Below are 15,783 nucleotides of genomic sequence, written 5' to 3'. Positions count from 1 at the left end.
AATCACAGTAAACCAGAGACCCCACATCAAATCAGAAACGAGAAGGAAGGAAAACAATGGCAGTTCTCATGTACAGCACTTGATCCATAGCCGTCAGTCACGAGTGCTGCACAGCCACGACCATGTTTGCAGCACGAGGTTGTGTATCCCAACACCTGGAGTACTCTTCGATGTGGTGCACGCGACTGTCCCAGCAGTAACCCACACAGCCCGTTCCCGGTGGCTGCCACTCTGCTTCCTCAGTCTGAAAATCCTCCCCAGAGACTGTGGACTGCAGAGTCAGGTCTGGCCACACTTAGCCAGGAGCCCTGTGGCAGTGCCTTAGTCACAGGGTGGGGCTGTGTGGTTTTCCCAAGTCAGGGGTTGGTGCACTGGGTGTAGCGGCCTCACCAGGATCCTGTCCCAAGGTGGGAGTTGGCTCTTGCAGAAGACCATGACCTTGCCTTCCGTTTGCTCCCATGACCCATTGCTCTGGCCCTTTGGCTGTCTGATCTGGCTACTTCCAAAAGCCGTTCGCGTTCTCATCTAGAGCCTTGTGGTCCCCTTTCTTCTCTATCCCAAAAATAATAATAACAATAACAAATGTAGATAGGAAGATTCGTGCCAAGCAGTTAGCATTGCATTTGCCCCCTCTCGGGGATCAAACTCAACCCTCGCTGAGCAGTCCGTTCCCCAGCGTGAGTGGGTCGCCGCTGCCCTCCCAGGAAGCAAACCCTGGGCCCGGTTCCGCAGGTGTCTCAGCTCCGGCATGAGCTGTCCATGAAGGATGAGCTGCTCCAGTTCTACACCAGCGCCGCCGAGGAGAGTGAGCCCGAGTCTGTTTGCTCCACTCCGTAAGTCAGCCGAGGGCTTGCTCCTGAGGGTCTGGGGTCGGCTGGTGACATTCTGGGAGCCCCCTAGGCGGGGCTGCCCGCAGCAGCACTGCTGTCGCCCTCTGTAGACCAAGCATCTGCAGGGGCCTCACAAGGATGCATCGTACTGTTGGAGGGGAGCGTGGGAGGATGGGTTTTTTAAGTTTTCATCTCGCTGAGCCATTTTGCTTGTTTGCGAGCTGAAGTTGACGTGCCCTGGCAGGTGCGCGGGTGACAGGGTGGGCAGTGCTGCTGGAGGGAATGTAGGGCCCTGGAGCCAGAGGGGCCGTGACCGGTCCTAGTGTGTGTTGTCTCCCCCCACGACCTCAGTTCAGAGCTTATCTGTGTGCCTTGCTGGCTGTGTGCCCCAGGCCACATCCCTTAACCCCTCTGTGCTTATTTCCTCATTTGTCAGAGTTGCTAGTAGCACTGAGGTTGTAGGGTGGATGAGCACCAGTTGAGTTACACACGCAGAGTATGGAACAAGCATCCGGGAGTTGTGCGGCCTTTAGATGGGACCGATTCCTCCGAATCCCAAGGCAATGGGGCCAGGGCGTGTTGTGGACAGAGGCTTGGGATGGCGCTGGCTTCCTGGGGGTGGAGCACAGCCTTCCTGGGTCACTGCCTTGCAGCGGCCCATCTGCAGCTCCCGGAGGCTGGCCAGGGACTGGGAGGCCCCTGTCTGTCCCCACACTGTGAGCTGGCTCCCTCCCCAGGCTGAAGAGGAACGAGTCCTCCTCCTCCGTACAGAACTACTTCCACCTGGATTCCCTGCAAAAGAAGCTCAAGGACCTGGAAGAGGAGAACGTCGTGCTGCGATCCGAGGTGACGCGCAGCCCCGGCCCCGCTCTGCCGCCCCGGGCCAGGGTAGCCCTGGTGCCCGTGCCATCCACGGAGGTGGCGTCTGGGCATTCAGATCAACTAGCTGCACTTGGTGGGTGTGTGATAGTGGGGGAGGTGCTGAAGGCTGGCCTCCCAGACACAGGGTAGCCCATGCTGCACGCCTCAGCCCTGGCCCGCCCCACCTGTCCTGGTGGGAGTGCTGGGCTCTGACCTGAGTCGTGTCCGCAGGCCTGCCAGCTGAAGACAGAGACCATCACCTACGAAGAGAAGGAGCAGCAGCTGGTCAATGACTGCGTGAAGGAGCTGAGTACGCGCCGGGCCCTCCCGCCCGCACCCCTTTCTACTCCCGCCCACGTCCCTTTCTACTCCTGCCTACCCACCCACCCTACCCCACTTTACTCCAGCCCCACGCCACTTTCTACTCCCGCCCATGCCACTTTCTACTCCTTCCCTGCCCACCCTACCCCACTTTACTCCCACCCCACCCCACTTTACTCCCACCCCACCCCACTTTCTACTCCCTCCTTACCCCTTCTACTCCCTCTTACCATACTTTGTATTCCCTCCCTATCACACTTTCTACTCCCTCCTCACCCCACTTTCTGCTCCCGCCTTATCCCACTTTCTACTCCCGCCCTACTCTACTTTATACTCCCTCCCTACCTACTTTATACTCCTGCCCTACCCCACTTTCTACTCCCTAGCACCTGCCGCCATGGTGCCCGCTCATCACCCTTGGAAAATGGCGCTCTCCCTGCCACTCTGCAGCTCTGCTGTGGTTTTCCTAAGATGAGAGGCTGCCTCCCTTGGCCTCATGTGGTGCACCCACCCCTTCTCACATTGTGGACTGGAGGCTGGGTGTCAGCCACCCAGGATCTTAATTTCTTGCTGAGATGGATGCTTAATTTTAATTCTGGACTTATTAGCATGTGGAGGAGGTAGGGAAAAACGCTTGCTCAGAATTTGATCTATAAAAGTCGAGGTCTGAGACCTCAGCTTTTCAAATAAGCTCCTTTTTCCCCTGTGCTGTCTCTGTTAGAAGCCTGCAAGTTAGGACAAAAGGGCCGACTCATTATGTTGTGTTTCAGCAAAAGCACCAAGCAAGTGAAACCCACCCCACATTCAGATCCACTGCAGAGTTCTGGCTCTGAGTGGGGGGGCACCCGGGGGACTGCACCAGTGGTCGCTGCTTCCCCCAGCAGGGCTCAGCAGGAGTTCCTCCTGCCTCCTCTTAGCTACATGGATTCGTTCTTGTGTGAAGTCTTAGGGCTCAGCCAGGTGCCTCCAGGGGTAGTGTGGCACCGCCTAGCTGACTCCTGGGACCTGCCTCATTCTCCCTGGGGAGACGGCTCCCTCCTCATGCCTGAGAGTGATAGCTGGGTGCCTTCCCTGAAGAGCCCACGTTGCTTGGTCACCGTGAGTTCCTTCTTCACGCACTTCCTCCACTCCTGTTACTCTCTCAGAGTGATGGTTTTTCCTGGGCAAGCCACAGAGAAGCCAGCCTGTGTGGATCTGCCTGAATGGGCTTCTTTTTTTTGAATACAGATGGATTTATTTATTTGAAATACAGAGTTAGAAGCTAGAAAGAAGGAGAGAGAGAGAAAGAGAGAGAGAGAGAGAATCTTCCATCCATTGGTTCACTCCCTAGAGTGCGACAGCCAGGCTAAGCCAGGACCCAGGTCTCCCACGTGGGTGCAGGGACCCAAGCACTTGGGCCATCCTCTGCTGCTTTTCCCAGGCCACTCGCAGGGGAGCTGGTGGGAAGTAAGGCAGCTGTACATGAACTATTGGGATGCCGGCATTACAAGTAGATTACCTGCCACGCCGCAGTGCCAGGCCCCAACCTGTGTGGTTTTTGACTCACACTTGTTATCGTCCTCTCTTTGGCCAAGGGGACGCCAATGCCCAGATCGCAAGCATCTCGGAGGAGTTGGCCAAGAAGACCGAGGACGCCGCCCGCCAGCAGGAGGAGATCACACACCTGCTGTCACAGATCGTCGATTTACAGAAAAAGGCGAAAGCTGTAAGTGGTCTCCGCTTCCCTGGCCAGTGCCGCAGTGGCCATGCTGAGATCAGAAGGGGCAGTTACTATTCTAGAAGACAGTTACGTGTCTTGGGCATTTGCACTGCTGTTTTGGGGGAAAAGCATTGTGGACTCAGTAAGATGAACTTGGCTGGCCTGAATTGGCACGGGGTCTTACTGAGGACCCCTGTCTCCTGTGCATAACCTACAGATGAATAGATTCCATTAAGAAAGGAGCTGTGGACGTGGAGTTTGGGACCTTGACTTAGGAATCATCTGGCTTAGTGTTTCTGCTTTTGCTTAGCATCCCTGGTTCATTCTTTTTTTTTTTTTTTAATGTTTTAATTTTTTAAAAAGATTTATTTATTTGAAAGTCAGAGTTACCCAGAGAGAGGAGAGGCAGACAGAGGGGAGACAGAGAGAGGTCTTCCATCTGATCGTTCACTCCTGCAATGGCTGGAACTGCACCGATCCGAAGCCAAGAGCCAGGAGCTTCTTCCAGGTCTCCAATGCAGGTGCAGGGGCCCAAGGACTTGGGCCATCCTCTACTGCTTTCCCAGGCCATAGCAGAGAGCTGGATGGGAAGAAGAGCAGCTGGGATGCCAGCGCTTCAGGCCAGGGCATTAATCCACTGCACCACAGCACCGGGCCCTCCTGGTTCTTTCTGCAGTAGAGCCAGGTCCCCTTTAGATTGAAGCTGGAGCTGTTCCAAGCAGTTTAGTGACCCCTGCTGGGCCTGTGCTATAAGTGGGAGATGAGACGCTTCTGGAGAACAAGCTGTTATTTCGGGGGTGGAGGGTGGGCTGCAGAGAATGAGCAGGGGCGTAGGGAAGACTTGGCCGTCAAAAATCACATCACACAAAATTTTACCCCAGAGTGGGATAGACATTGCATGGTAGACAAGAGGAGATCGGTGGTAATTCTAACGGATCAGGTCAAGTCGGGCTTACCTAAGTTTCTTTCCTAGAAGAGCGAGTGATTTCTCTTTGTCATGGTTTAGTGTGCGGTGGAAAATGAGGAGTTGGTCCAGCACCTAGGGGCTGCAAAGGACGCCCAGCGGCAGCTCACAGCCGAGGTGAGGGGCCCTTTCTGCTTTCTGCAGGGACCCCGGTTCCGAGCAGGTGCATCACAGACTCCCTAGGTGGGCGGGCGTTCGGCAGATCCATTTTGACCATTTTAACACTGCATTTCATTCCGTCTGACTCGTAACGTAATTCCCAGCTGCACTATGGTTGGTTCTGTGCCCACGCGGGATGCTGGGCTCTCTTCCTGCCCAGGGCCTGGCCTGCACAGGCTGCCCCTGTCACTGTCCCCACAGCGCGCACACTGCCAGGTTCAAGGACACGGTTTCAGCCCTGGATACGCTGATGCTGCTTTGCTTTCTCTTCCACGCACAGCTGTTGTTGACTCCGTACCCCATTGTCCGTATATTGCGGGGGATTTCTGAGTCTGTGAGCTCGCCCCCAGGAGAAGCCAGCCCTGGGCACCCACGGGGCGGCCTGTTCCCCGGGCAGGGGGAGGGGGACCCAGTTAGATCGCTGCTGTCTCGCAGGCCCGGGGGCTCGTGCCTTGCTCACTGCGTCCTCCCTGGTCCCCGCAGCTGCGTGAGCTGGAGGACAAGTATGCAGAGTGCATGGAGATGCTGCACGAGGCTCAGGAGGAGCTGAAGAACCTCCGGAACAAGACCATGCCCAACACCACGTCCCGCCGCTACCACTCGCTGGGCCTCTTCCCCATGGTGAGCCAGCTGGGCGCCGGGGCTCCTCGCCGGGGCACGGCCGCGTCCACCATCCTGACCTCTGCGGTTGGGTCTTCAGATCCTGTGTGGATCTGGGTCCAGTGCCTGGGCACATGCACCCAGCCGGTGGCTTTGTAATCACCCGTGGCAGTCAGGTCGCTTACTTCCCATCCTTCGTGGGTGGGGAACCTCTTCTCTGCCAGGTGCCGTGTGGGTATCTTTAACATCACTCACAGGCCACACAGAATCAGCTTAAAACTCAGCCTGCTGCAGAATTAGGGAATTCCGTGTGCTGCCTGCAGTTGCCTTGGCAGGGCCAGACCAAAGGATGGTGTTGGCCTCGCACTGCCCACGGGCCAGATGTTTTATGCTTGTTATATGCTTTCCCCACAGTCTTGCTTCGGCAGCCTTGTCCTGATTGTTTCAAGCTTGGGCTTTAAGGGAATGTAGTTGAGAAGGGAATGTTCTAGGCAGTTAACCTGCAACACAGGGCTGAACCCCCGGTTCACCACCCCCTACCCTGTAGCATTTGGTTAGAGGTGAATGAGCTTGCCCGCTTCCTCTGCGCTCAGACCAGATGGGGTCCATGGCTGCTTTGTGATTTTCTTCCCTCCCTCTCTGTAATACTCGGTATCACAGGTGTGTGGCAGGTACTACGTTTAATAGATTCTGCATTTGGGTGGGTGGATGGATGCTGGGTAGAAGGATTGGTAGATATGGATGATTGACAGATGCATGGGTGGGTAGTAGATAGATGGATGGATGATGGCCAGATGGCCAGAAGGACAAACAACCAAGAACTCCTTTATAGTCAGGCTCTGTCTCTGTGGTTTCATGGATACCAATTGTGAGGAGTGAAGAGCTTTTGGGAGAAGCTCCCCGAAATGAGATAGAGTGGGTGACTGCATACATGCTGGCAAAATCCTGTCCAGATCCATCCGCGTCCCGTCTCTGAGCCCTGATGCACCCTGTCCTCGCAGCCCAGACTGCTCGTCGTCATCTCTTTTTCTTCTTTGCTGTCACACCTCGAAGTCAGGCTGGAGCATCTTCTGTCTCTCTAAGAAACTTGACTGACACTGAAGGGGAGCCACAGAGAGGGACGCATCACATAAGCGGCCACCCCAGGGAAAGCCGCAGAGAACATTCCCCGCCTCCCTTCTATCCCCGCCTGCACCGAGGACCCTTGGCTCCCAGTCTGGCCCGGGCATCCTGGCAGGCTCTGCTGACCTGCCTTCCTCCCTTGCTGGCTTCTCACTGGCATGCAGCGAGCTCCTGGGGCCTTCTTCACTCTGCTGTGTTTCTCATTGTCAAGGACAAATCTGTCTTTGAGAACCAAACCCTCACGTGAGAAAAGGCCAATTGAAAGTCTGCATGTCCGCTTCTTCCGGAGGGCTTCTCAGCTTTCCTGTTTGCCGAGATAAAGCCTTTATTAGCCTTTCCTCCTTTCTGAAGGTGGGGATTTTAAGACGCGTTACCCACAAAGGCATTCAGAGCAGTCTGACGATGGCAGCTGCTTTTCTAAGGCTCTCCTGCTCCCCGCCCTTGAAATTGCTGAGTAAAACAGGGAGGAGCCGCCGTGGCTCAGCTGTGTTCCCGGTGCTCATGCCTGATGGGCAGACGGGTAGTGTGCAGTCCCCGTACCCTGCCTGCTGGCCAGCCACTGGCCACCTGCAGCCATGTCAGCTTACATCATTTAGAATGAAGTAGAGTGAAGAAGCCAGTCCCACAGTCACGCTGGCCAGCACGGCTCCAGGGCTTCTGCAGCCAGCCGTGGCGAGTGGCTCCCACACGGGACATTGCGGACAGAGGACGACGGCACCATCCCGGGAAATTCTCTGGGTTACCTCGGATGTAGCCCTTCCCTTTAGGTTGTGCTCCGTGGGTGTTCAGCTCTGGTGCTCAGCAGGTGCGTTTCTGGGGGCACCTGACTGCCTCAGTTCCGCGGGAGGCAGGGCTTGCGTGTTAGGCTCTGTCTCAGAGAGAGGAGTATGGCTGTGCAGAAGGCGGAGTCTAATCCTGGGGCCTGGCCCACTGGGACGTGAGCAGCCAAAGCTCATGACCTCCCCAGAGAGAGAAATGAGGGAACCGTTCAGAAAACTGGCAAGGACCCGGCTGTTTGGGGTCTGTGGGGGAGGCAGTGCAGGATTCCACGGGACGAAACTGCTCAGCGCGATGAGCAGGTGGATGGCTAGTCAGCAGGGAGGGGACCTCACCTTATGGGTAGCCGGGAGGCGGGGAGTGGCTCCCCAGCCTGCATGCCCCTCTCAGAGGCACAGCTCTGGGGTCGCCACTCACTCCCTGTGTCTTCTGGCTTTTCCCAGGACTCCTTGGCAGCAGAGATCGAGGGCACCATGCGCAAGGAGCTGCAGTTGGAAGAGCCGGAGTCTCCCGACATCACGTACGGCTGCACGGTTTTTCTAACCCTGAGCTCCCCGAGACCGCCCTGTGCCCTGTGGTCAAACCCAGCAGTGTCGGAGCCTTGGACCCCCGCAGTGCCGACCGCAGTCCCTCCCGGGCCAGGTTAAGGGAAACAGGCATAGAGCAAGGCTGGCAGCCGGCCCCCCACCCCCCGCCCCCCGCTCCCCGCTCCTTGTGTGAGGTCTTGCAGATACATTATGAACCTCCGGAGAGCTGAGCCAGGAGGGACACGGGGTTCCCATCTCTGAATACCAGCTCTGTCTTCACACAACTGCACTTTTTTTTTTGGCAGAAAACAGCACTTATTTTATTTAATTTAATTCAAAGAGTGATGAAGGAGAGAGAGGGAGGGATGAGGGAAGGAAGAGAGAGACAGAGAGAGCGCGCTTCCATTCTCTGGTTTACTCCTCAAATGCCTGCCGTGGCCCGGACTGGGCCAAGACAAAGCCAGGAGCCAGGAACTCATCGGGTTTCCCACACTGATGGCTGGGCCCAGGCAACTGGGCCATGCCGTCTTCCGTTGCCTTCCCAGGCACATTAGCAACAAGCTGGAGTGGAAGTCACTGTGAGGACTTGAACCAACACTCTGATAGGAGATGCTAGCATTGCAGCTGGTGGCTTTACCTGCTGTGCCCCAACACTGGCCCCACTGATCTTTAACATCTGCTAAGAAAAGGAAAACAGCGGTGAAGGAAACAGCATGAAAACAGAGGGCTCTTTCAGGGCTGATGAGCAAGGCTTCCGCTTCCTTTCTGGGTACACCCTGGGCTAGCAGCGTCTCCATCTCTCTTCCTATAACTTCATTCAGATCTTGCACACAGCCTGCCCCAAGGTGTTGATAAGAAACTTGTGGACCAGGTTCCATCATGTTTGCTCTGTACCCAAACTCCGTAGACAGGACTCAGGAGTGACAGGTGTCCAGGTGAGCCATGGCAGATCTGTAGCCTTGAAGGAAGCAGCCATTGTGGAAACAGCCCTTTCTCCTTAAAAGAGAACAAATTAACCTCAAAAGGGTGGTTCCGCTGAGTCTCAGAAATGGCGAACCTGGTATTTATATTGTCTACTAGGAGAAGTTTAAGCTTTGCTTTTTCAGGTACATGGAGAATCGACACATACTGTTCTGCAACTATTTGTTAAGTGCCGCGGAGCGTGCATGGAGCTTTCCCATGGATATCATGAAAAAAAGCTAGCTGGGAGAGCAAAGTAGGGGCTAAGCATTTTTATTTGCAGGCCAAGCTTTAGGGATGTGAGAAGCAGTGTCATTCCTGCTAGCAGCACTTTTAGGAGTTGCATGAACATCGCATTGCTCTGCACTGCACATGGGTTGCAGTCGTGGGTTTAGTGAGTGTTCTGCACCACAAAGGCAGTGACGGAAGGCACAGGGGAGCAGGCTCCCTGGGGGCCAGTCATGGGGCGGCTGCCTTGCTGGCCTCTCAGCCAGTCATCTGAATTCCCACGTCAGCCCGGCCCCTGCTCAATCATGGACGTCATCGTGCCTCTTCCCCAGACACCAGAAGCGAGTCTTCGAGACGGTGAGAAGCATCAACCAAGTGGTCAAGCAGAGGTCTCTGACCCCTTCCCCCATGAACATCCCCGGCTCCAACCAGTCCTCGGCCATCAACTCCCTGCTGTCCAGCTGCGTCAGCACCCCCCGGTCCAGCTTCTACGGCAGTGACGTCGGCAGCGTCACCCTTGACAACAAGACCAACAGCATCATCCTGGAGACCGAGGCAGCCGAGCTGGGGTGAGCAAGCCAGGCGCCCCCGGCGTCCTGTCTTGGGGAGAGGGGAGGGAGTGTGGACAGCACACGGGTCACTTTCGGGGGCAAGTGCATGGGGGTCACCTGATAAATGCAAGCCTTCCAGTGCTCCGGAGCCATTCCACTGGCCGACCTGCTCAGTCATGCCTGGTGGTGATTCCGATTTCTTAACCAGCTTGAAGGGGTGGAACGGGATGATGGCTGAAGCCTGCTTTTCTGTAAACCACCGAAAGGGAGGCTGAATGAGTGTATGTGTATATATGTGTGCGGGTGTATTTGTGTATATATTTTTTTCCTCCTAATCAACACTGTTAGGCCACAGCCTGGTTGCTTTTGTGAGCCTCTTTGTGGCTTGGAGGTTGCTAGACTGAGGACGACCCCGTCTCTGGTGTGGTTTGGCAGGATGGATGGGTGCAGGGAGCCTAGGCACTGCCCCTTACCCGTCTTTGCCCCAGAATAAAATAAACCGAGCACCCCAAGCCCGCCCAAGTGTTCTGGGTAGGCACCTGTTTGCGCCATGGCGGTCTCTGGCGCCCCCTGCTGGACGCCGCGCGCTCACCGCCGCCCCGTGTCGTATCTCCCCGCAGAGACCAGCGCACTAAGAAGCCGGGCACGCCGGGCACGCCGGGCTCCCACGACCTGGAGACGGCGCTGAGGCGGCTGTCGCTGCGCCGGGAGAACTACCTGTCGGAGAGAAGATTCTTCGAGGAGGAGCAGGAGCGGAAGCTCCGGGAGCTGGCGGAGAAGGGCGAGTTGCGTAGCGGCTCGCTGACGCCCACCGACAGCATCATGTCCCTGGGCGCGCACTCGCGCTTCTCGGAGCTCACGGGCTTCTCGGGCATGTCGTTCAGCAGTCGCTCGTACCTGCCGGAGAAGCTGCAGATCGTGAAGCCGCTGGAAGGTGACCGCAGCGGGCCTCGGTCCCTCTCCGTCCTCCTGGGCGACTCCCTGTGGTCGCTGATGCACCACCCGGCCGCGGGCCCCCTCTGTAGCACCTACTCGTTCTTCTTCCGCGACAGCCACCCGCGCTGCTGGTTCGAGTTCCTGTGAGGGTCAGGCCTGGGGCCGTGGGCAGGGCAGGGGCTCCGCACTTCGGCCCCTGGGTTAGGGAGCTGTGATTCGTGGGCTCCCGCGTTCTGATTGGTGCATCACGTGAAGGGGGCGTGGCGCTGTGCAGGTGCAGCAAGTGCCCCCCGCTGAGTGCCTACCAGGCGGAGGCCAAGCCTTGGAGCTATACTTTCCTAGGGACGGCCCCCTTGCAAGTGTCGGGGGCTCTGCAGATGATCAGACTAGCGGGAAAACTCGCCACCTTCCTTACATTTTTTTCTTTTCTTTTCTTTTTTTTTTTTTTGCTTTCATTTTTGCGTTATGAAATATGAAGCCTTGACCTCCTGCTACCCTGCCAAGACCACCACCACCACCACCACCACCACCACCACCACCCCCAAGTGTTTTGCAGTTTTTGGTTTTTCCTCCTTTCCTTTGGAAACCCATGGGAGCTTGAAAAGGTGTTTAGAATTCTCTATTTTCTGTTACATTTCCCACGCAAAGCCAAACCGGAATTTCTGTAGGACTGTATTTTCTGGCTTTGAAAAAACTCTCCTCCGTCTAATCTCACCCCCTGCCCCATGAGGTTTTAAAGCTGCAGTTGCATTACTTCTGCATTGCATGTGTATCTTGGCACCGTGCCTGAGAGGTGTCACACGGGCTTGTCTCCTTGGAGGCAGCCTTGTCCCCTGCTGGGATGTGCACTGGGAGACCAGGTGGTGCTGCTTAAACACCAAAGACCTGCCCGGGTGCCCTGTTCTTCGAAGGAACAGGTCCGGCCACTACTCTGTTTTCATGACTGTTTTTTTTTTTTTTTTTAGTCCTTCCTAGGTAACAGGGAAGGGATGACTCTTTTTAAATTGTTTATCCCATTTGTAAGCTTGGCGATTGTTTTCTGATCCACGGCTGTGTCTGTTTTTCTTTCAATAAAATCTTCCATTTCTGCAATTTTTCCTTTCTGCCTTTCTTTTCTTTTTCTTCCCTTGTCTCTCAGAGCCCATTGGACCTTCTCATCTCAACCTCGTGTGCTTTCCGTGTTTGTGCGCTTGGTCAGATCCCCTAAGAATTCGTGTTTTATTTCATTTTCCGAGCACATGACAGGAAGAGGTTTTTTTTTTTTTTTAATTTGTTTGACCGACTCATCTTTCTTCCTTTTACCCGGGTAACCTCAGTGGCAGTGTTTCTGTGATAAGTTAATAGAGTGAGAGGAAATCCTGTTAGATGTGCAAGACGCCTTTCACGTGTGGTTCTCGGCGCCCCAGGAGGCTAAGCCACTACCGTTCACAAGTCGTGTGTTATCACGGGGCCTGCAACACAGCCTCACGATACGGATCCCCTGGGCTCCGTTTTGTAGTTCTCTCGACTCCTCAGCAGTGTGAAATACGGCTCTCCCACGCCTCCACCCTAGTTCGTTGGTGTAGGTCACTGCGTGTGTCATGACAAGGCGGGGTGCTGACATGGAAGCCCGCCCAACCGTGGGCTCTCGGCAGCCCTGGCCCGTGGTTGCTGGCTGCACCACTGCACCTTTTGAGCCCCGTAAAGTCTGTTGTGAGGCCGACTCACAGCTGTCAGACAAGATTCTGGGGAGGAGTAAATGGAACGTGTTTCGTATCATGCCAGGCACCCAGCAGGTGCTTGGTAAAAGCTTGTTCATTCGAGACTGGCAGGCATTGCAGCAGTGCAGGCCTGCAAGTGTCAACTGACCGTTCCGGGGTCCTGTTCCTGCATCCTCCTCTTCCATCACACCCCGCCCTGCTCCCACCCCATTCTCTAGCAGCCCAGGTAAAGGTACCTGGGGTGAGGCCCCTGGGGACTGTCAGCTGGGATCCCTGCAGAGAGCCAATCTGTGTCTAACATCTCTGTCTCCCTTACCTGTTTAATTACTCTTACCATCTGCTTATTGTGTCAGCCAAGACCGGCCAAGCTGGGTGTTTAAGAAATGCTAGCTCTCTTGTCTCTTCATCTGACCTTAGGAGTTTGCAGAACAAGCAATTCAGATGTCTGCATTGAACAGACAGAGGCGGGCGGTATTTCCCTGTTTTGCTCGTCTTTTCGTTGGAATCCAGTTGGTATTTCGAATAGGCTACTGTGCAATTAGGGACCCGTGTGCACTTCTAACCGCACACGGGCCAGTAGGTTTCCTTCTGACATTGAAACCCCAGTGTTCTCCCCTTTTGGTGATGCAACATTTCAGTGGAAATGTTGGGAGGAAAGCAGGCAGAAGGCAAGGGGCAGTGACTGTCATTAGGGTTTCCCCACTCTCTGTGCCCTGACCCCATAGAACTCTACCTTGGTGCTAACCAGGAACACCAAGAGGCCTTTCCTTCCTTGTCTCTGACCTTAGCCCCAGCCTCAATGCCATGTAGGTGGGAGGAGTGGACAGGTCTTAGTTGAACTGGTTAAATAGAGAGAGAGAGAGAGAGAGAGAGAGACAGCTGAGAGTACAGTGGTTGTCCCACTTGGTGTTTGACAAGTAGAGGCTGGGGAAGAGGAGCCGTGAGCACACCAACCGTGGCTCTCAGTAAGGCGCGGGCCACGTGGACGTCTCACTCGTACGCCCTCTAGTGTCAAGGGAAGCGCGTGTGGTTAAGGGAGCAGACGCTGCAGCCAGCCTTGGTTTTGCCCCCAAGTCGTCTCACTTACCAACCCCGCAGCCTCTGGCAAGCTCCTGTACCTCTCCTGGCTTAGTTTCCACATCTGTAAAGTGGAGCCGGCAGAGCCATCGTGAAAATGAAATAAGCTGTAAACGTAGACCCTCGCGAGGCAGGAATGCCCAGGGCGTGGGGTACAGGTCCAAGCAGGACCCATCCTCGCGCTGTGCAGCTTCCAGGAATGCAGGAGACCCCACGCCTTTCTGCAGGTGCAGCACGTGCTGAGCTGAGCAGGGGGCGTGGCGCCCTGCAGGTGCAGTGTGTGCTGAGCTGAGTGTCCACCAGGGGGAGGCCAAGCCTTGGACTATTTTCTTGGTGCGACAACCTCCCCCCATTGGATTTGAAAGCTGCAGATGTGTTATCTGTGCACTGCGTGCCTCCTTAGCTCCAGTCATCAGACCTTCCGTGGCCCACTTCTCTCTGGAGAAGTCCATGGGAGATGGGGGGGACCCAGTGAACTGGTGGAGGACTCGGGGGCCTTTGGGCCTCTTGTCAGGGCCCAGACCTCCTGCCTGTGTGGACTCTTCCCCCAGTGGGTCATAATCATCTTGCACCTGTTTCAGAAATGTTTGGCATTTCTTTGCTCTGCTTCTTCACCTTCCTGTGTCTTGCCTGCCCTTCTCTTGACCTCCCAAAAGTAGTGGTAATGTGGCCATCATCATCCTTTAAAACACCACCCCCCAAGTGGCTTGTTTAATAACAGTGTCCCTGGGTGCTGGTTGATCACCAGAAGTATGCAGCCGCTGAGCACATGGGTGGGTCTCCATCTCCATCTGAAGCATGAGTGCAGAACTTCTGGGGTGGCCGGGAACTCCCACCAGCAGGAGTATGCGTGTGTTGCTTGCTGGGGCCCCAGGACGCCCTCCTGAGAGTTGTGCTGCTGACCCTGGGGGCCAGCCACGGCTGCTTCCTTGGTCTGGGCTCTTGGCTAGAATCCTGGTGTCCTTGTCCTCAGCCCTGTGGATTTGAGGGCAGCCGGGGATCTGCCTGAGATTACTGAATTTGGCCTCTGTCTCTGAACCCTGGCAACACCAGTGCTAATTCAGCAACTTGAGAAAGTTAGCGCACTCCAGGGAGCCTCCTGTGAAGTGTAGGTAGTATTACTTCCTCGGTTGGTTTTGAAGAGAGAGTTCATTGCCATACAGGAGTGCCTGGACGTGGGCCAGCAGCCTTGTAAAGCAACAACGCTCTGGCCCCTGGCACCGAGAGCCCACCCGGTGGTTTCCCCAGTTCCACAAAGACCTGGTTGTGTCTGCCTAGTGCTGCTGGCACACAAGCACTCTCTGGGGAAAGGATCTGCAACTTCCTTCAGATTCCAGAAGGATCTGAGAATCAGGAACCACAACTCCAGAGTGTGAGTTGTCAACCTTGGCACCACTGACGTTTGGGGCAGGGGCTGGTATGGGGGCTGTGCTGTGCTTGTGGGGGTGTTTGATAGCACCCCTGGCCTCTGCCCACTGATGCCATTAGCGTCTGTTCCTCCACACCTGTGACCACGAAGCAAAATGTTCCCTGGGGCCCGGGGGTGCAGAGTCCTCTTAGGTTGAGAATGAACTGCTCTTGCCACTGGGTGTGGGATACCCTGTTTGATTATAGTCACCTCTTTATCTTTTTGGCATTAAGCACTGTGTGTTTAGATTCAGTGGGTGCAGGTTAGGCAGGGTGCTGGTGCACCTGTACCCACTGGAAACCAGGACAGGCCTCGAGGCAGGTGTCCAGGACTACTTTAGACATGCATTGGCGGTGTGTACAATTCTTGCTTTCTTTTAAATGCATTTGAAATTGCCCGTTGACAAAATCTTTTCGAGACCCTCTGCCTGAGAGTGACCCAGAAGTCCCTTGCTAGTGGTGTTTGCAGGTGGGGAGGTCACCGGGCACAGCGGGGGCCTGCACTGCTGTCTTCCTCCCACCCCAACCTCCCGCCTGGTCCCTGACTCCCCAGGTGGCTGGTACCTGTCATCCCCGGTGCTCCCAGGGAAGTCTGGAAGGATGTTTGCTGGTGCCAACAGCTTGCCTTGGGGACACACTCTGCGGCTGCCACAGAGCTCACGGTGTCATCTGAGTCCCGGGGTCTGGTGTCACCAGGCAGATGGGGTCCTGGGCTTTGGATGTCTGTGTGGCCGCCTCTGTGTTGTGAAGTCACACGTCCTTACCCCGATTCCCTCTGCCTCGCCCTGCAGCCTCTTCAGGTGGCTCGGTAGAATCCAGAACGCCTGAGTCAAAGGGGACAGCGGTCACCTTCCGCTGAGGTCTGGGTGCTTCCTGCTCTGCTCCCTTGGGTGACCACGGGTCGGTTGGGCAGAGTCTCAGGTTCTGCCAGAACTTAGGTGTTCCCCGTTGCCAGCAGTGTGTATTCCATGCACAGAGTTGGGAGCCGTGGCCCACGCCCACCCCGTGTACCTGCCTTGCTGTTTTTCCCTCTCCTGTTTTATGAGATGAAAATGTGTTGAATT

At 55.7% G+C, this 15,783-nt stretch overlaps 1 protein-coding gene across 13 annotated transcripts in view; it reads left to right on the top strand.

The window, feature by feature from the left end:
• Window positions 1–15,783, top strand: part of TRAK1 (trafficking kinesin protein 1) — a 193,291-nt gene that overhangs the window by 161,349 nt on the left and 16,159 nt on the right. For all 13 annotated transcript variants that reach the window (XM_070050990.1, XM_070050991.1, XM_051851810.2 and 10 more), the window contains 9 exons: window positions 733–833; window positions 1,568–1,676; window positions 1,923–2,001; window positions 3,587–3,717; window positions 4,718–4,792; window positions 5,318–5,455; window positions 7,777–7,853; window positions 9,381–9,617; window positions 10,220–10,533. In XM_070050990.1, coding sequence (XP_069907091.1) covers window positions 733–833; window positions 1,568–1,676; window positions 1,923–2,001; window positions 3,587–3,717; window positions 4,718–4,792; window positions 5,318–5,455; window positions 7,777–7,853; window positions 9,381–9,617; window positions 10,220–10,533 — 1,261 coding nt within the window. The remainder of the gene's footprint in view (window positions 1–732; window positions 834–1,567; window positions 1,677–1,922; window positions 2,002–3,586; window positions 3,718–4,717; window positions 4,793–5,317; window positions 5,456–7,776; window positions 7,854–9,380; window positions 9,618–10,219; window positions 10,534–15,783) is intronic.

This window comes from Oryctolagus cuniculus, chromosome 10, assembly GCF_964237555.1.
Source record: "Oryctolagus cuniculus chromosome 10, mOryCun1.1, whole genome shotgun sequence".
NCBI lineage: Eukaryota > Metazoa > Chordata > Mammalia > Lagomorpha > Leporidae > Oryctolagus > Oryctolagus cuniculus.
The sequence above is the reverse complement of the archived record's forward strand: the minus strand, read 5'-3'. Positions and strand labels throughout refer to the sequence as shown.